The 20396-nt window shown below is 40.7% G+C and overlaps 1 protein-coding gene across 3 annotated transcripts in view; it reads left to right on the top strand.

Annotated features, from left to right (window-relative positions):
* Window positions 1-20396, top strand: part of DPYSL3 (dihydropyrimidinase like 3) — a 118703-nt gene that overhangs the window by 74180 nt on the left and 24127 nt on the right. For all 3 annotated transcript variants that reach the window (XM_017513250.2, XM_037733016.1, XM_017513251.2), the window contains exons 2-4: window positions 8870-8958; window positions 15633-15817; window positions 18747-18911. In XM_017513250.2, the coding sequence (XP_017368739.1) occupies window positions 8870-8958; window positions 15633-15817; window positions 18747-18911 (439 nt within the window). The remainder of the gene's footprint in view (window positions 1-8869; window positions 8959-15632; window positions 15818-18746; window positions 18912-20396) is intronic.

Genomic DNA, 20396 nt, shown 5'->3' with positions numbered 1-20396 from the left:
AATCCAGACGAAAGAGGGGCATGAATGAGTTCTCTAAAGCACTGACTTGGCTTTAATCCATACTGGACTTTTATACTGTGGTCCTGAGCAGCAGATTTCTCAGGCAGTTTATATCAGATGGTAATAACTGCAATTTGGAGTTGACTTTACCAGTACATTGATGAAACAAGAGCAGTAAAGTAGACGTTGTAGCACAGTAGTGGGAGCAGTAGTTATATTTCTAATGCCTACCACTTAGGAGTGTTTTGTGAGTGCCCAACCCTGCATCATGTCTTTAACGCTCACGGTAGCCCCGTGAGGTAAGCATTATTATCTATACTTTACAGATAGATAAATGGGCCTTTTTAGAAAGATATACCTTCACTCAGCTGAAGAAGCTGACGTACACAGAAGGATCAAGTCAGTTGCCTAAAATCACAGAATAACTTAGTGGCAAAGATGCTAATGTCGCTCTGGCTTCTGGACTCCCGCAGTTGCCACCCACAGTTCAAGGTAGCTTTAAAAATTGCTATCAGTGCTGATTTTCTTCCCAGGCAGCAAGCTTTCTATTTTTTCCAACCAAATACCCAGTTAAAGATTTGTTACATCTCTTCACTTACCCAGATCTGGCATCTTATTTTCTGATAAGGCATCTTTGTTTCTACACCTGACCCTACTCCAACCTGCCTCTTCCCCCATTCACCAAAGCTTTGGACCCAGATCATGGTCCCCAGTAATCTCATCCTTCTGCTGTATTGCCTGGTGTGGGTGGTCCCCATCACTGTACTTTGGGTTCTGCTCTTGCTTCGGATAGGCCCATGTGGATTCATGTGGGCCCATGCTTCAGTAGCAGAGTTGGTTCCAGCTGTTTCATGAGATCGTTTTAGGGAATTCTGGAAGAGGGCATTAAATAACATGGAATCACATAATGACAAATTTTGTCTCCTTTGTAATTCTTTTTCAAATCTTCTGAGTAGATCAAGGGACAAGTCTCTGTTTAGTATTAGTTTCTCATTAACATCTCTCTGATCCATGATAATCTTCCTTTTTAACAAAATAACAGATCCAAGATCACCCTTTAGAACCCTCTTGAAGGCAGCAGAATGTTGAAAAAATTTAGTGATGTTTTTGTTGTATTCATTCCTAGGTTCACTGTTTATTTTTGGCAAGTAACACTAGCTTAGAATTTATGAAACTAAGGTAGTGTTTTCTCTTAAAATATATGTATTTAAGGATAATATTAATCAAATAATGGCACAGCTGACATAGCAGGCTGTGACAGGTATCATGCAGGTAATGCACAAATGACTGAGGTTTGAGCTACACAGATCCAGCTGACCTTCCTCCTTGAGAATGGAATCACTCTGGGGCTCCTCTTGTCCAGTGCTGTTAGACAATGCTTGTCCAATCCCCTCCCCACTTTCTTGTTCCTGGCTTTATCCATTTGTTTTATCTGTGTCTGGAACGCTGTTGAAGATTAAGAGACCATTTCGGGGAGCTAGGATTAGGGTGCCCTCCACAGTCCAGTCCCTCATCCACTCTGACCCAGGGCAGGCCACATCACTTGCCGGGCCCTTTAATAATGACATCTTTAAAATGGTTAACATGAAATTCCAGGGAGGGAAGGATGCACATAGCTAGCTTTGATTCTCCATTTCAGACAACAGAGCAGCCACTCTGCCCTGATTAATGCTGACTTGGGCTACTGCAGCCTCCACATTTCTGTTTTTCCTGCCTTGTATCTGTCCCTCTAGAGCTAAACCAAAGAAAATGAAGAAACCGAAGATACAGCTTTTCACGCATTGTGTATTCTGCTTTGTAGGTTGCATTTTAAAGGGAGTGCCCAAGTTGACCTATTTCCAGCACACCTCAGTGTTTGGAAGTGTGTTTACATGATGAGGAAAAAGATGAGGCTCTCATCTGTAGCAGTTCAGAGATTTGGAATAGCCAACCCTGGTAAACTATGCCGTTTCAATAAAGACTCAGAGCCAAGAAACTGCATTGTTCCTCAAGATATCTATCTTCTCTCAGGCCTTTCTCTTTGTCTCAATGGCACGCTTGTCATCGAGGGCCCTAATAATACACCCATATACTGGAGGGAGCGTGGGTAGGAGGCAGTTTTAAGACCTTACTGCCCACTCTGCAGTCCTGCTGGAAGAGATAGATTGTTATCTCTTCACAAGAGCTTATTTCCAGAGGAAAAATGACCTGGAGGGGCCATGAGAACTTGTCCTGTGGAGTTGGGTTTAAAAGGGGAAGTCTTGGCTGACCTTGGCTGCTGGTGGCAAGAGCTGAGAACAGTTGCTGAGGCTTGGCTGGGAACTGGCGTCTCTGGAATTCCCTTTATGGCAAGGTCTGTTGTATTTTGATTAACAGTGTTACTTCAGTCCTTCTTGAGTATTTATGAGAGAAGAGTTGTACAATGGCCAGTTATAAATGTAAGAAATAATAATGATGATGGTAGCTCACATGTATTGAGCATTTACAGTGCACCAAGCAAAGTTTAGCCCTTTATATATAGTATGCCCCATCATCCTTGTCTGCACCCTCAGAAAAAGGTATCATTGTCCCCATTGTTCACTGATGAGGCAGGTAACTGAAGCCCACCCAGAGAGGTGAAGTCATTTATCCATAACAGGTAGTGTTGGCGCTGAAAGTCAAGCTCATGTCTGCATGTCTCACCCAAGGCAACATATTTAATAGCAGAGCCAGGATGATAACTTGAGTCTCCTAAGAGCCTATTTCATACCTTTCCTGAATACCACCTTGAGTCAACTGGACTATCTTAGAATGTCTTTTTTTCCTCTCTTCTTGAAGTGACGCTACTTTGGGAAAGAAAAACAAAATTTCATCCATGCAGTCTATCCATCCTGATGTTTTCTTAAGAGTGAAAGTGTTTTTAGGAAATCAAATCTAATTGCCCAAATCGAATTTATTTTAAATAACCACTGCACCTTCATCTGGATTTTAAAAGGATCTTGAATCCCCACTGAGAGGGTCAGAGTCTGCACTTTGTTAATTCAGGTAACAAAATATTTGATTTTGGGAGTTTCATTCTTCATTTTATATCCTCTTTATAGGATTATGGTTTTTATTCTGAGCTGCTGGAATGTCTGCAGAGTGTGGAACAGATGTGTCTTAAGCACTGTTCTCAGGCTGATTTTATTGACTGGGAAGAAGTCCATGGAGGGCTTCAGTTTCTCCAGGAGGCATGTTCTCATTACCCCAGATAGACAAAGGTGGTAATTTATGTTCTCTAAGTTGAAGACTAGGGGAAGAAAACTAAAATGGAAACCAATGTCTCTAGTAGGCTTTTAGCTCAAGATTCTGCCTTTTCATTCCCTATTTTACCTTGCATCAGTCATTCTTAATAACATCCCTTGTTATGGTGTTTATTGCATCTTCCATTTCCCCCTGCCTTCCTCTCTTCCTCCTATTCTCCCTCCTTTCCTTTCTTTCTTATTTCTTTTTTGAGACTCAATCTCACTCTGTCGCCCAGGCTGGAGTGCAGTGGCGCAATCTCGGCTCACTGCAACCTCCGCCTCTCAGGTTCAAGTGATTCTCCTGCCTCAGCCTCCCAAGTAGCTGGGACTACAGCCCCATGCCACCTCCCCCAGATAATTTTTGTATTTTTAGTAGAGACTGGGTTTCACCATGTTGGTCAGGCTGGTCTAAAACTCCTGACCTCAGGTGATCTACCTGCCTTGGCCTCCCAAAGTGCTGGGATTACAGGTGTGGCCACCGTGCCTGTCCTCCTTCCTTTCTTTTTTCCCCTCCCTTCTTTCCTCCCTCTCTTCCTTTCTACCTTTTTTCCTCCCTCTCTTCCTTTCTACCTTTTTTCCTCCCTCTCTTTTGCTTTCCCTCTATTTTTTACTGCTTTCCTTTATTCATTTCTTTGTTCCTCTTTCTGTCTTTCATTCTCCTCTCACGCTGAGTTTCTTTATGGTTAGTTTTCTAATCAGTATCATATCCTAATGAAGGAAAAGATGTTAGACTTTTATCACACTTTAAGGTCCTGTGCAAAGCTGGATTGCAAAGTAGATCCCTTTATAAACTATATTAACATAGTCAGGTCATAAGGGGCAAGTTTATTGCACTGATTTTATAAGTAGTGGCTTGAAAGTTGGATTCCTAAAGCTACCTACCTCAGAGAACTGCTCAGCAGTTTGGACACTGGAGCAAATTCAATATTAAACAGAGAAGAGAGCCCTGTCAGAAAAAGCCACTTGTAATAAGGTTTAAAGACACTTGGTACAGGGGCCTAGGAGAAATCAGTGCTGTTCCAGGAGATGGGAGACCTGAATTTACTTCCAGTTGGAACTAATCTACTCTGTCACCTGGAGAAATGTCACTCATCTCTCTCTGTGTATCTCCCCATTTGGAAAACGGAAACAATAGTCTCTCACCAACATACTTCTTAAGGCTTAAAAACATTCAAAGTATTATAAATAATATTAATGGAGTAAATATAATATTTATGCAAAGTATTATTATCCGCTCTGGGCTGATGAAGAAAAATGATGCCCTGAGAGGTTAAGTCCAAACTCGAGATCACACACGTAGTTAAGTGGCCTGTCTGATTCTCCCAGCAGAGGGAAAAACCCAGCTGGATCCAGACTTGCCAGCTGGTATGCCTAGAACCCCACTGGTCTGGAAGACAGTGACACACTCTGCTCTTGGTAGCTGTGCAGGCTCTAAGGCACAGTCAGTAGCTGGTTGCTTCAGGTTCTGAATAGATTCATTTTGGGTCCAAGATACCCTTCAGATGACCACAGCATGCCCTAGGGATATCATAATTATTTATATACATAATTACATTAGAAAGGCTGCTAACTTGTAGACAAGACCATTTGACTTCCTCAGGCATCAGCTGATGGTTGCTTGGCAGTCTTGGCTGCCAGGAACAGAAAGTGAAGAGCCCCACTGAACCATAGTCATCACTGAGGGCAATTATTTTATTATTTTAAATTCTGGGATACGTGTATAGGATGTGCAGGTTTGTTACATAAACGTGTGCCATGGTGGTTTGTTGCATCTGTTAACCCATCACCTAGGCATTAAGCCCAGCATGCATTAGCTGTTTATCCTGATGTTCTCCCTCCTCCTGGCACCCCACCCACTGCCACAGGCCCTAGTGTGTGTTGTTCTTCTCCCTGTGTCCATGTGTTCTCATTGTTCAGCTCCCTCTTATAAGTGAGAACATGCAGGGTTTGGTTTTCTATTCTGTGTTAGTTTGCTAAGGATAATGGCTTCCAGCTCCATCCATGTACCTGCAGAAAAGAGAGCAATTTTTAATCAGAGATGTTGGGTTTGTTCATCTTGCTGGCTTTTGATCCTATCATGTGTTAATCCATCAGTCTCATCCATGAATTCATAGACAAACATTTTTTTGTGTCTTGTGAGGTTTGATTTTATGTGACCTGGGGGTGGTCAGGGGTTATGTCAAACCCCACACTCACATTCCTCAGTGCCAAGCCCAATAATTACCTTTCAGATTCCTCTTTGTTGATGACTAATTTGTGTAGGCTGCCCTTTGTAGTTGATCCCCCTTCCCTGGAAAGAGTTACAATTGGGGAGGATATCAGGGCAAGCCGATGGCCCCTAGGGGGAGCATTTATTTGAGCTCTGTAGGTTCAGGTTTTGATATTTTTGCTCTGCATGATGAAAACAAATAACAATAATATTAATACTTATAGCCCATGGAGCAAAGGTCTTCTTAATCTCTTCTCTGAAACCTACACCAGGCCTACCATTCATCTTTGGATTCTGTTTAGATTACTGATTATTGAGCCAGAAATATTGTATTTAATTACCATTTGAAAAGTTTCTATTAACACCATCTCAGTGGTGTTAATTCCACTTGGATCCGCGCTTACTATCTCCCTGATGTACATAGGGCTGGAGATAGCATTTGTCCCTTTGCTGACATTTGATGCCTGTTGAAGGGGGTGATGATCACACCAGTGGCTCAGGGCTGAATGTCGTAGGCTGGTCATATTTCATAACTGGTTTCAGTTCAGACAGAAACTGGCCCCTTTCCAAAAACCACTTTAGTTCAGCTCTTTGCTGGAAAGATAAAGAAAATCAGAAAAGCATTGAGCTATGAGATGGGACTCTTACAGTTACCAAGATTGTTATTATTATGAAGCTCCTATTGCAGATGCTCTGTCACCTTCCTGGACACACACAGAACTGTGGGGTAGTGCTGGGGGCAGGGAGGTGGGCAGTGGTTCCTTGTACCGGTCTGTGACTTGGTGCTAAGCTGGCTGATGGCTCCATAAGGAGCTTATAAAATACAGATTTGGTGACATAGAGCATAGCCTGGGAATATGTATTTTTCTAACGTACACAGTAGTTTGGAAGCACAGACCTAAGACTGCCCCATATAATTTTGCAGTACTGTTAAAATAGTAGATCACCAAGCCATCTTTTTTTTTTCTTAAAACTCTAGTTTTTGTCAACTTCCCACAATATTCTGACCCAGACACCTTTCCATCATGTAGTTATAATACAACCTCCTGTGTCCCACCCTTCACCTATTCATTCAACCAGTATGGAACAGCTGTCTAGGATGAGCTCGAGGACCTAAGGTAGAAATATCAAAAGACACATTGTTCCAAGACTAAAGGAAACTTTGGTTTAGTCAGGAGATAATTGAACAATAAATCAGCTACAGTAGAACATTGTTATTTTTCCAACTAAATTGCAACGGGAGCAGGTAAAATTTGCTGGAAAGTCCAGTCACACATTCTGGAGGAAAAGCCCTTTGGAGCCTTGACAAAGGAGATGACTGCTAGATGCCAAGTGATTATGTGAGGATAGAGAGCCTCATAATGTGACAAGAACTGCATGTCTTGTCATTTTTAAATATTGGCAATACATGATAGAAATGAGGGTGGACATATTGACAGACCAGATCATGAGAGGCTTGTATATCATATGTGGTGGACGTTTGTATTTGACCTCATAGGCATGTCTTCCTTGCCTCATATGTAGTTTGTTTCGAAATAACTTGTTGATCTTTATCTTTAAAAAAGATATATTTTCCCCTGACAATATGACATGATGAAATTTCTTCTTATGCAATACCTTTGAAGAGCAGCAGAAGCTAAGTGGTAATTTTCTGTATCCTAGATGAGGCCTACCTTCAAATCTCCTTTTCTGGCCCTTTCATTTCTGAACCTAGAAATCAGCCTGGTTGTGGGGGTCGCCTCCTCCATAAAATTTATGTCCTCTTGGAAAGCTGGTGTTCTCAAATAGGGTCTTAGAGAATCAGCATCAAGGGAATGATGACCATGGTTGGCCTTGCATATGGTATCTCCCTGCCCTTGACCGCTTGATCAATGACTCTTAATCCCCATAGTCAAATAGCCATGGAGAACATTTGCCCTGAGCAGTGCAGTCCAGAGCTGACTTCTCAACACAGGTCTTCACTCCTCTGTTTACAATCCTGATGTATGTCTCAGTGTATTTTCATTCAAACCCAAACTCTTACCAAACCCATCGTGAGTAGCCTGCCTACTCCCCCAGCCTGATTTAATGCCACTTTCTTCCTTGAACCCTAAACTCCTTTCACATTGAGCTTTTAAAGGTTTTCAGAGAAACAAACTTAGTCCTACCTCTGGGCTTGTGCACATGCTATTCCTTCTACCTACAGAAGTTCTTCACCCCACCTCCTATCTAATTGCTCTTCCCTGAAAAGATGTTTTCCAGTCTCTAAACAAACCCACTCCCCTATATTTTGTGACACTTACTGTAATTGTAGATTGCTTGATTTGTTTTGTTGACTTTATTTCTTTATTGCCAGACTTTCCCTTTAAGCACCAGAAAAGCAATGGCCTGGGGATGGATGGATGGATGGATGGATGGAGTTGAAATCTCTTTGTGAAGTTGAATTCTTCACAAAGTCCAGCCTCTCATTCTTTATTCATGTTATAGCTACACTCAGCCAGACTCCTTGAAATTGTTTTCTCCTCCATCAACCCAACAAAGCTGCATCCATCCCTCATACTTCTGTCTACGCTTCATTCATTTAATGAAATCTGTGATCTGTAAAGTTAACACTGATTTTTCCCTCTCCTGACTTACGTATAAAGTATATGTTTACTTTGTTAATAACTTTGGAGTATATTTGCATTGTTTTCAGTTGGTTAACTCATTCAAATTTCATCTAAGTTATAATTTTTTAAAAAGGCTTTATTTTTCTCATAATTAAAGCAATAAAGAAATGTACTCAGAAAATGTGAGAAATATTGAGTATAATGAGGTAAATATAAATCCCACATACTTTCTCCACTGTGAATTAAATACTATAGATACTTTGCCTTTTTTCCCTCTAGTGGTTTTCTTATACATTTTACAACATTGTGTGTACTTGTGCATACATTTGTAAGTATCTTGAGTTTTAGACATAACCACGATCTGAGCATGTCCTCATGTCATTACAAATACTTCTAAAAGCCTGTTTTCCTTATATGCCTCACCATAAGTTCTATTTTTGAGAATCATTATTGAGTGTTAACAGAGTACCAAAGAGTACACTAGGCACTGAGGCATATGTTGTCCCACTTTAAATATTTAGTGCATACTAAATCAGAAAATATTAAGAATGTCTCACTTACTTGAATAGCTATGTTTCCAGGTAGCTCTAATATTAATAGATTGCAGAAGCAAGAGATGAAACTCCAGAATAATTTAAATTAAGGGCAAACAAGAAAGACTGGATCTCCAGCAAATACACCTCTTTAAATGTTGAGCGCATTGAACAACAGATGTCTTTGGTAAATGTGTTTCTGCTACACATCTAGAACATGAATTGGGAAAACCTGGCAGACCATTCTTCTCTGAAATACTATCTGTGATAATGACTCATGTTTTCCTTCTTTTCTAGAGTGACCGTCTCCTTATCAAGGGAGGCCGAATCGTCAATGATGATCAATCCTTTTATGCTGATATTTACATGGAAGATGGCTTAATAAAGTATGTATATGGAACTTCTTCTCTTTATCTTTTTGCATTTCCTCACTTCATTCATGGCCCATAAAGAAGCTTGAATTACATGAATGTAGTGAAAAAAATCTGAATTTAATCTACAGAATGAAATTATACTGAGGGTAACTTTGTGCAGAAAGTATTGATGAGCATTCTATGGGTCATGGAAAAGTGGAAAATGTGGCCATCATTCTTAAGGATCCTGTAAAATGTGCACAAATTACAGCATCCTAAAAATATAAGGCTTTGTACAATAAGTATCAAAGGAGTTGAAGTCAGGATAAGTGATTTAGAAGTACAAAGAGGGAGAAATTCATTTAGAAGTAAGGCTTTGGGGTGGAGAGAGTATTTAAACTGAACCTTGACATGAGGATAGAACTTAGGTGAGTAGAGCACAGATAGGACATATATTTCAGGCAAGTTTTCCAAATAAATTCATTAGGGATGTATAATTACATTCTAAAATGGTATACTATTGGATGCCTGTTAAGTGTCACAGCCAGGTACATTTTTTTTTCTTTCTTTTTTTTTTGGGAGACTGAGTCTCACTCTGTCACCAGGCTGGAGTGCAGTGGAGTGATCTCAGCTCACTGCAACCTCTGACTCCCTGGCTCAAGCGATTCTCCTGCTTCAGCCTCCCAAGTAGCTGGGATTACAGGTACACACCACCATACCCAGCTAATTTTTGTATTTTTGGTAGAGACGGGGTTTCACCATGTTGGCCAGGATGGTCTCGATCTCCTGACCTAATAAAGCACCTGCCTCAGCTTCCCAAAGTTCTGGGATTACAGGTGTATGCCACTGTATCTGGCCACCAGGTGAGTTTTATGTGTAGGTTTCCTACATAGTGAACTTTAAAAGAGGATTTGATTTACATAATGTTTCATTACAGAAACAAAGTACACTACCATGCCGATAAGATGTTGTATAAGACTGGTGTATCCAACCCATTCTATTAGCCCCCTCTGCCCCTTTCAATTTTATATTTATATGGCTTAACTTCATTGACTAGTTAAAGATTTTGGTTATAAGAGATCTCTCGTTTATCTTTGAAAAGTTGGCTTAGATATAGTTTTCTGCAGACCAATGTTTTTTATCAGCCTCCAAGTCTAGACTAGCTTTCCCTTCTATGTGAGCTCAATGCAGCTTGTGCCCAGCCGGCCATGGTGGCTCACGCCTGTAATCTCATCACTTTGAGAGATTGGGGCAGGTGGATCACTTGAGTTCAGGAGTTTGAAATTAGCCTAGGCAACATGGTGAAACCCTGTCTCTGTCAAAAATACAAAAGTTAGTCGGGTGTGGTGGTGCATGCCTGTAATCCCAGCTACTCGGGAGCCTGAGGCAAGAGAATCACTTGAACCCAGGAGGCAGAGGTTGCAGTGAGCCAAGATCATGCCACTGCACTCTAGCACTCCACCCTGGGTGACAGAGGGAGACTCCACCTCAAAAAACAAACAAACAAACAAACAAAACTGGCTTGTGCTTTCATTAATCATAGCAATTCTGACACTGTTAGTCTCCTTTGAGAGTAAGGAGTCTTACTCTCCTATCTTACTTATGTATCTTGTTCATTCCATATCCCCAATACTTAACTCAGAACTTAGCACATAAAGATTTGATAAGAGCTACTTTTTATTTAGTGTGTAATATGTGCCAGGGAGAATGTTAAATGTTTTGCATGCTTTCCCTCATTCAATCAGCCAGCAGCCCTCCAAAGTAAGTACTGTGCTATTATTATCCTCTTTCCTGAGATGAGGAGAAAAAGGCATATAGAGAGTAAATAACTTGCTAAAGGTTAATGTATTCGTCAAATACATTTGAATGAATGAGCAAGTGAATGAATGAATGAATGAATGAATGCAAGAACAAAAATAGTTACTTTGCCAATTTACATTATTACTTTTTCGTATTGGAAGTAAGGGAAATGGAAATAATGGGCAAACCAAAAAATATGACAATAATATCTTCAAAATATAAGCCACAATTGATTTTATATTTTTCTATTCACTAAAATATTATTATGTGTAGTTGGCTCTATTTGGAGGTAGCAAGTTTTCTCATTTAGAGATTTGCAAAAATGGGAAAAGTTTGTTGCCAAATGCTTCCTCATTTTAGAGCTCATGATAGGCAGCACTAATTATTCACAGAAATTTTTTTTTTTAATACTTTAAGTTCTGGAATACATGTGCAAAACGTGCAGGTTTGTTACATAGGTATATATGTGCCATGGTGGTTTGCTATACCCATCAACCTGTCATCTACATTAGGTATTTCTCTTAATGCTATCCCTCCCGTGTCCCCACCCACTGACAGGCCCTGGTGTGCCTGGTGTATGATATTCTCCTCCCTGTGCCCACATGTTCTCATTGTTCAACTTCCACTTATGAGTGAAAACATGTGGTGTTTGGTTTTCTGTTCCTGTGTTAGTTTGCTAAGAATGATGGTTTTTAGCTTCATCCATGGCCCTGCAAAGGACATGAACTCATCCTTTTTTATGGCTGCATAGTTTTCCATGGTGTATATGTGCCACATTTTCTTTGTCTAGTCTATCATTGATGGGCATTTGAGTTGGTTCCAAGTCTTTGCTATTGTGAATAGTGCTGCAATAAACATATGTGTGCACGTGTCTTTAGAGCAGAATGACTTAGAATCCTTTGGGTATATACCTGTAATCAGATTGCTGGATCAAGTGGTATTTCTGGTTCTAGATCCTTAAGAAATTACCACATTGTCCTCCACAATGATTGAACTAATTTATACTCCTACCAACAGTGTAAAAGCATTCCTATTTCTCCACATCCCCTCTAGCATCTGTTGTTTCTTGACTTTTTAATAATTGCCATTCTAACTGGCATGAGATGGTATCTCATTGTGGTTTTGATTTGCATTTCTCTGATGACCAGTGATGATGAGCTTTTCTTCACATTTCTTGGCCACATAAATGTCTTCTTTTGAGAAGTGTCTGTTCATATCCTTTGCCCGCTTTTTGATGGGGTTGTTTTTTTTTTTTTTCTGTAAATTTGCTTAAGTTCCTTGTAGATTCTAGATATTAACTCTTTGTCAGATGGATAGATTGCAAAAATTTTCTCTCATTCTGTAGGTTGCCTGTTCACTCTGTTGATAGTTTCTTTTGCTGTATAGAAGCTCTTTAGTTTGATTAAATCCCATTTGTCAATTTTGGCTTTTGTTGCCATTGCTTTTGGTGTTTTAGTCATGAAGCCTTTGCCATGCCTGTGTCCTGAATGGTATTGCCTAGGTTTTGTTCTAGGGTTTTTATGGTTTTAGGTCTTACATTTAAGTCTTTAATCCATCTTGAGTTAATTTTTGTATAAAGTGTAAGAAAGGGCTCCAGTTTTGGTTTTCTGCATATGGATAGCGAGTTTTTCCAAAACCACTTATTAACTAGAGAATCCTTTCTCCATTGCTTGTTTTTGTCAAGGATCAGATGGTTGTAGATGTGTAGTGTTATTTCTGAAGCCTCTGTTCTGTTCCATTGGTCTACATATCTGTTTTGGCACCAGTACCATGCTATTTTGGTTAGTATATCCTTGTAGCATAATTTGAAGTTAGGTCATTTGTTCTTTTTGCTTAGGATTGTCTTGGCTATACAGGCTTATTATTATTAGTATTATTATTCATGAAATTTAAAGTAGTTTTTTATAATTCTGTGAAGAAAGACAATGGTAGCTTGATGGGGATAGCATAGAATCTGCAAATTACTTTGGGCAGTATGGCCATTTTCATAATATCGCATCTTCCTATCCATGACATGGAATGTTTTTCCATTTGTTTGTGTCCTCTCTTATTTCCTTGAGCAGTGGTTTGCAGTTCACCTTGAAGAGGTCCTTCGCATACCTTGTAAGTTGTATTCCTAGGTATTTTTATTCTCTTCATAGCAATTGTGAATGGGAATTCACTCACAATTTGGCTCTCTGTTTGTCTATTATTGGTGTGCAGGAATGCTTGTGATTTTTGCAAATTAATTTTGTATCCTGAGATTTGCTGAAGTTGCTTATCAGCTTATGGAGTTTTTGGGCTAAGACGATGAGGTTTTCTAAATATACAATCACATCATCTGCAAACGGAGACAATTTGACTTCTTCTCCTCTTATTTGAATACCCTTTATTTCTTTCTCTTGCTGATTGCCCTGATCAGAACTTCCAGTGCTATTTTGAATAAGAGTGATGCTATGGCCATACCCTGAATGTGCCAAATCTTGTCTGATCGTAGAACTTTTTACAGTTGAGTCTTAAATACAGGTTTAGAATGCATCTTCACACAGTGCTTCAGGGATCTACAACCAGAGTTGAAGGCATAAGATGAATCCTTTTTGCCATCTCTATTAGAAAGACTGAAAGGCCACTTGCCAAGGATGTTGTAGAAGGAATTTAACTATCCGATGTGTGTGTTGGTAGTGGGGAGAAGGTTAAGTAAATGATCCTAATTCAGTCCTGAAACTCTGTATGTTTCCAACAATATTCTTAACTCACAGAGCTTAAGAACAGAAATAACCTCCTCTAACTATCACATAGTTATTTGTCTGTCTGTGGAATACTTGCTATGTGCCAAGCAGTTTTTTGAGACATTGGACTCACGCTATGTTACACGGTTTGGTACTTATTATCAAGGCCCAAATCATCATGCTGTCTTCCCCCTGGGACCTTATGGTCTTTTAGGGGAATTGAGATACATGTATATATACAAACGATGTAGCATTCCCAAGGAGTAGCATATCAAGTATTATATTCATAGAATAGGTGAGATTCAGAGAAGGGAGTAGACTGATTATTAATTATAATAGCTGACATTTATCAAATTCTTAGGTACCTAACTGTTTTATGGGCTTACCATATATTCACATTTAATCTGCAGCACAACCCTATGGAGGAGGCATTTTTGTTTTTTGTTTTTTGTTTTTTTTTTTTTTGAGACGGAGTTTCGCTCTTGTTACCCAGGCTGGAGTGCAATGGTGCGATCTCGGCTCACCTCAACCTCCACCTCCCGGGTTCAGGCAATTCTCCTGCCCCAGGGAGGAGGCATTTTTATTACATTTTACAGAGGAAGGAATTGAGGCATGGTAAGGTAATTTGGCTAAGATTACACAGCTAGTAGCTAGCAGAGCTAGGATTTTGAATGCAGATAACCTGCACCTAGAGCACAGCCTTACTCCTTATTACTAGATGTGGCTATTGCTAGAAACTTGATGAAGGAGGGGAAATAGAAGCTGAGGCTTCAAGGATTCATGTGGTCTTGGTTGGTGGAGCAGTAAAGAAGGGAGAAACCATTTCCGTTTCAGGCTTGGTATTAAACTAGTTGTAAAAATGGATGAAAACATACATACATAAACACACACACAAGCCAGGCAATTCTTTGTGCTTTTGATTCTCAATTTTCCTTAGAGGAGAACCCGTGAGAGAGAAAAATGGGAACAGAATTGGCCAGTATCTGAACTGGAATGGACTTATGATCAGAGGCTGCATTTTTTCAGTATATTTTGAATTATGGTGGCTCTGGAATTGCTCATTGGTGCTGTGGTAAAGTGGAACTCTTAGAGATGTCTTTATTTTAGTCCCAGAACTTGGAGTTTGGCAGGCCAGTGGTAGACTCCTTACTGCCCCAAGAGAGTGTCTTTCTTGGCTGCCTGTGAACAAAAGGGGAAAGTATTTATGCCATGGACAGTGAAGTACAGATATCCCAAGATAGGAGATTTTTAATGGTCATATAGAGGCTTATGAATCATAGGTCTCCCTGGTATCCATAGTGGATGTGTTTGACCAGCTATTTAAATCAAAGATGTGATACCACATATGGAACCAAGTAATACTGGATGATCTATAAGTAGCATTGTGTGGGGACTAGTTGTATTTGTCATTTTCCTTGGAGGCTTGCCTGTGAGATACTCATTGGCATACTTCTGCCTGACTCTCCCCCCATCCTTCCCTGAGATGCCCTGAAGCTCCCTGGGTGAAGCCTTGTCTAGTGGAGGTTTTCATAGTTACTAAGCTCAGCTAAAAGTTTCTTCTGGGACAATGATCATGTCGTAAAAGCAGCTGGTGTTGGAGGCATCTGCATCTTTGTCTTCCTCCTGGTGAATCTGCACAGCTGTGATTGGCTGGTAAATGATCAGCAAAGGGTGGAATTGGGAGTGAAGACTTGGGTGGGAAATATCCCAGATAGAATCTTTTGTTAGGAACACAGATGACCCCACTTAAAAGTTAGGTAAGTTCCCATACCTGTTCTTTAAATGGTTCACTATTACCTTCCTCAGTCTCTTCTAACAGTGCACTATTTTATATTCTTTAGATCCTTCTCCAAGTGTTGTTTCTTACCTTAACTTAAAGAACAAAATGAAAGGAATAATAAAAATATTTATATTAACAAATTATTACACAAACTATATTCTAGACACTGTCAAACCGCTGGGGTTATAGTACTAAACCAGGACACATGGTCCCACCAAACAGCCTATCAGATTATTCTGTGACTGTAAACATTGTTTTCTGTATGTATATCTATCTTCGTTTGTAGATTGCTAAGCTTGTGAGTCACTTGCAAAGACTACTTTGATAAATACGAGTAACGCTGTTTAAAATCCTCTTAACACTATATTTGTCTTGGAAGTTACACTTTTAAATGATGAGGTGTTTGACTGTTTCACCAGACAAATTGGAGACAATCTGATTGTTCCTGGAGGAGTGAAAACCATCGAAGCCAATGGGAAGATGGTGATCCCTGGAGGCATCGATGTCCATACTCACTTCCAGATGCCATATAAGGGAATGACCACAGTAGATGACTTCTTCCAAGGGACAAAGGCGGCCTTAGCAGGTGGCACCACCATGATCAGTAAGTCTTCAGATTTTACACACTCCTGTTTCTCAGAGGTGTGTGTTTAATGAATGTATCTCCAGAGCTTTCTTACTATAACTTGTATACTTACCCCAATTCAGTTTATAGCTGTTCTGCCTGATGGAACCTGAGAAAAGCATATTGAGGTGAGGAAATGGGCACTCCTGTAACTACATAGAGGAGACTCATGAGACTCTTGGCCATGGCAGCAGCTGCCCTCTTGTCTGCCATAGCAACAGGGACTGGCTCCTGCAGTGAACGGAAAATCAGAAAATATCATCTCAGGGCAAATGGTGAAAGTAGACTTAAAAAGTTGTGAAGAGAAGATAAAACGTTATTTCAAAACTGCCCATTTGGGTCTGAGAAAGGAGGGCAGAGCAGCATGAATGGAGCTAAGGAGTATCACAGGGAGAGGAATTATGGAGAATTATAGTTCTTGGAAATTTAGTGAGCTTCAGTGGGTGAACCTGTGTCAGGTGGAGGTTTTCATACTCACTGAGCTCAGTTTAAAACTTCTCCTGGGACACTGGCCACGTCACAAAAGCAACTGCTGCTGGAGGCGTCTGCATCTTTGACTTCCAGTCGCATTTAGTGCTACCTGGTCTGTGCTGTATTTTGACCAATTCATATCTTTAACATTTGGCAAGCTGTAGGAGTAGTTTCTCTTGTTTTTAAGTTTTGTTTTGTTTTGTTTTGTTTTGTTTTTTTCTACTGCAATTCCAAAAAAATCTAGGGAATTGCACGCCATTGGGTTACTGAACCAATAGCATTCCAGGGCAGTCTTTCTTGTCCCAAAGGAATCCTGATGAATTTGGTCCCATCCCAGTGCTGGCCCCAAACTTGGACAGGCAGAGCACTGTTTATTTTAACACCATATACATCCCCTGAGAGCACAGAACAGCCGGAGCTGTAGAATTATCCACCGTCTTTTACTTCATTTTGACAGAAGCATGAGCAGGGTTCAGCTTCAGCTGGTTGGGTGTGGAAGCCCAGAAAGATTGCACCAAAGCCATAAAAGGTGCAATTCAGGGAGAACAAAGCTTTTCTCCAGCTGAAGGGTGGAAGCCTGCTGACTTCTCAGCAGCTGCCTGCCGACAAAAGCCCTGGCGTTGCCCCAGACACTAGTAATGTAGCTCTATGCATTTGCTTTCCGATAAGTGCACTTGGGCTGCCTTTGATAGAAGACTACGGGAATGAGTGATCTTGGTTTGGCCTTCTGCCATCTGGGCAAGGAGCTGGACTTGTTTGGCATCCTTGAGATTTGTATTACACTTGGCCTTCTGCACTAGGGAAGTCAGAGTCCCAGTGACAAGAGTAAAACTTACAAAGAACCACAAAAACAATTGTGTCCTTCATAGATAAATTAGGTACCCTAGAGATGCAAGAAGAAAAGGAACCTCATAATCCCACATTACTGTTAGAGTTTGGCTGTATATTAGACACATTTTAAAAATCCTATTTGGCAAAACTAGGAACATAGTATATGCACTATATTTTAACCTGCCATTTTTGCTAAATAATATGTCATGGATATCTTTTCATTCATTTTTATCCCACCCCAACATTTAAAGTGGATTCCTCGTCATCCGCTTTATAAAAGCATCAAGATTTATGTATTTAACCTCACTCCTCTATTAACAATTTCAATTGTTTCCAGTTTTTCACTTACATAAATAAGTGGCAAACATCCTTGGAACCAAAATTTTGTATACAGGCTCATTTATTTCCCTAGGAATAATTCATAGGTGTGGGAATAATTATTGGGTTAAGGTTTGAAAAATGTCCAAGTTTTTTATATATGTTTCAAAGTTGCTCTCTGGAAAGTTGTCCTTAGCTGTACTTTGTCCTTAGTTGTGTTTTGCCTCAGCCATCCAGGGAACTACGAAAGTGTAACTTTTGCCTTTTCTTCATCAACTGTAGATGCTATTGTTTAAAAAAAATGTATCCATGGTTGCAGGTGAAAGAGTGTAGGTTTGGGCCTCAAAGAAACCAGATTATTTTATTTTATTTTATTTTATTTATTTATTTATTTTTTATTTTTTTGAGACCGTGTCTCACTCTGTCACCAGGCGCCAGGCTGGAGTGCAGTGGTGCTACTTCGGCTCACTGCAACCCCTGCCTTCTGAGTTCAAGCAATTCTCCTGCCTCAGCCTCCCGAGTAGCTGGGACTACAGGCGTGTGCCACCATGCCCAGCTAATTTTTGTATTTTTAGTAGAGACAGGGTTTCACTATGTTGGCCAGGATGGTCTCCATCCCTTGACCTCGTGATCCGCCTGCCTCAGCCTCCCAAAGTGCTGGGAATTATAGGCGTGAGCCACCGCACCCCGCCAGAAACCTGATTCTTGACAAAAAGTTTCCATGGAAATAAGATCTGTGGGCCTAGTATCAGGTTTATGTAACTGATACCAGCTTTGTCCTATAGCAGAGAGCATCAATGTCTTGTGCTCTAACTTAGCTTTAAATCCCCACTTTCACCCTCAGAAGAATCTGACTTTTTTTACTAGCACTGACCTCCCCACAGTGCTAGTAATAATGACACATAGTAGGCACTCATTGATGGCTAGCATTTATTGAGCACTTACCATGAGCCAGGTATTAAAGTGCTTTACATGCATTTTCCCATTTAATCTTATAAACTCAGAAGAAAGGCACTAGTAACACACTGACTCCCACCCTCCTTGGCACCGACTTAAAGGAAAGAAAACTGAGGTTTAGGGAAGTTAGTAATTTGCCCCAAATCACATAGCTTGGTGACATTTAAGTCATCAGCATTCTTGAAACTACCAGCGAACCCCTTCAAAGGTTAATTCCATGCTCAGGATATAGCGATTTCTTAGCCACAGCTAAGAAAGCAGGAGCAGGCCTGGGCAGAGGGGAGCAAAGGCTGTGTCTGAGAGTCACCCATCTGGGGTCTCTGTCATTCAGTTGACCATGTGGTGCCTGAGCCTGAGTCCAGCCTGACTGAGGCCTATGAGAAGTGGAGAGAGTGGGCTGATGGGAAGAGCTGTTGTGACTATGCCCTGCATGTGGACATCACCCACTGGAATGACAGCGTCAAGCAGGAAGTGCACAACCTCATCAAAGACAAAGGTGAGTCTGGACATGCTGCCCTCCCTCCTCCCTTAGCTTCTCCTTGCCGGTCCTTCCAAAACTATCCACTCAGTTCAGTCACTGTCTTTTGCTTGGAGCCTGGAACCTTGAACCTGAGCACTGTTCCAGGCACTTTGCTTACTTCTTACAGGATCCCTGTGAGATAGTGATTTGTTTTCCCCACTTTGCATATGGAGAAACTGAGGCACAGAATAAGCAGCCCAAGATCACAGCATTAGAAAGCAGTAGGTGTATTCAGATTCTATGCTCTTCACCTCTGTGCAATACTGCCCATTCTGCAGAAGAAGAAACTGAAGTTAGGAGAGGCTAACTAATCTTGCATAAGGTCATATGGCTAGTACAACCTGTGAGATTAGGGATTTTTAACCCATATCATTTTTGCTCTAGAGAGAGATCAAACCCTTACTACCTATAACAATGGCATCCTCAGAAAAGGCCAAGACATTTCTAGGAGCAAGGATGTGTTGGTACTTAGGCTGGGAGCTTAGGATGTGAAAACATGTTCATGTATATGTGTTTCTGTGTGTGTACCAGGGTGTGTCCTCTCAGTGAGTACATGATTTACGTTCCTCTGTCTTCTCAAATTCCTCTATTCTCTGCTTTTTGATCATCGGTTATTTCAACCCCCCCACATACATACATGCACACATATGCACAATGTGTTCAGCATTGTAAGGCAGCCTGGGAGTCTTAGACAAGTGTAAGTAATGGTCTCTGCTGAACACTCAAGGCAAAAGGAAACAAGCTCATGAAGAACAACAGAATAAATGCCATGGGGTGCAAGAACCGTTACCAAAGGAGTAGTTGAGAGACACATGCTAGGAGTCCAGTGGAAGAGTGTGCCCTAGGATGGAAGGGAAATGACGACCCCCTCAGTGGTTGATATTTTCTTTCCATCCCCCTCCTTACCCCACAAACCCTGACCAATCTTTGCTGACACAGAATGTGAGATTAACTCCTTTCTGTATTTGCTTTTATGCTGGGTATCTCAACTAGGGTAGAATATTGAATAGCTTCAGCACTCACTTCTCTATCAAAGTGCCTGGATCATTCCATGGATAATGTAGAGGCTTTTGGGAAGGGTAGTGTTTGGGTAGACTGGCCTGAGTTGAACCACTCTGGGTAGGGAAGTTCTCAAATTACAACCCACTTTGGCCCAGAACACTGTGGGCTGAAAGGGCCCTAATGGTTAGAGACCAAAATTATCCTCCTTTCCTCAAAATGATTCTCAGTTCCTCAGTCCCACCTATTTCGGTAAATCACTGTATTAGTAGTTTATTTGGGGTGAGATCTAAATAGAACTTTACATATAAACCTTACAACTTAAGATATTTAAGCACAAGGACCTGCCATTATTTCCATAGGGTCTGCATCTTAGTTCTCCTTTCTGATCCAATGCCCTGCACAGTAAAATGAACTGAACCAAGGAGATTTTAAATGGAAACCAAATATGTGCCAAGCCTG

The sequence above is a fragment of the Cebus imitator genome, unplaced genomic scaffold (genome assembly GCF_001604975.1).
Source record: "Cebus imitator isolate Cc_AM_T3 unplaced genomic scaffold, Cebus_imitator-1.0 Scaffold489, whole genome shotgun sequence".
Classification (NCBI taxonomy): Eukaryota; Metazoa; Chordata; class Mammalia; order Primates; family Cebidae; genus Cebus; species Cebus imitator.
The sequence above is the reverse complement of the archived record's forward strand: the minus strand, read 5'-3'. Positions and strand labels throughout refer to the sequence as shown.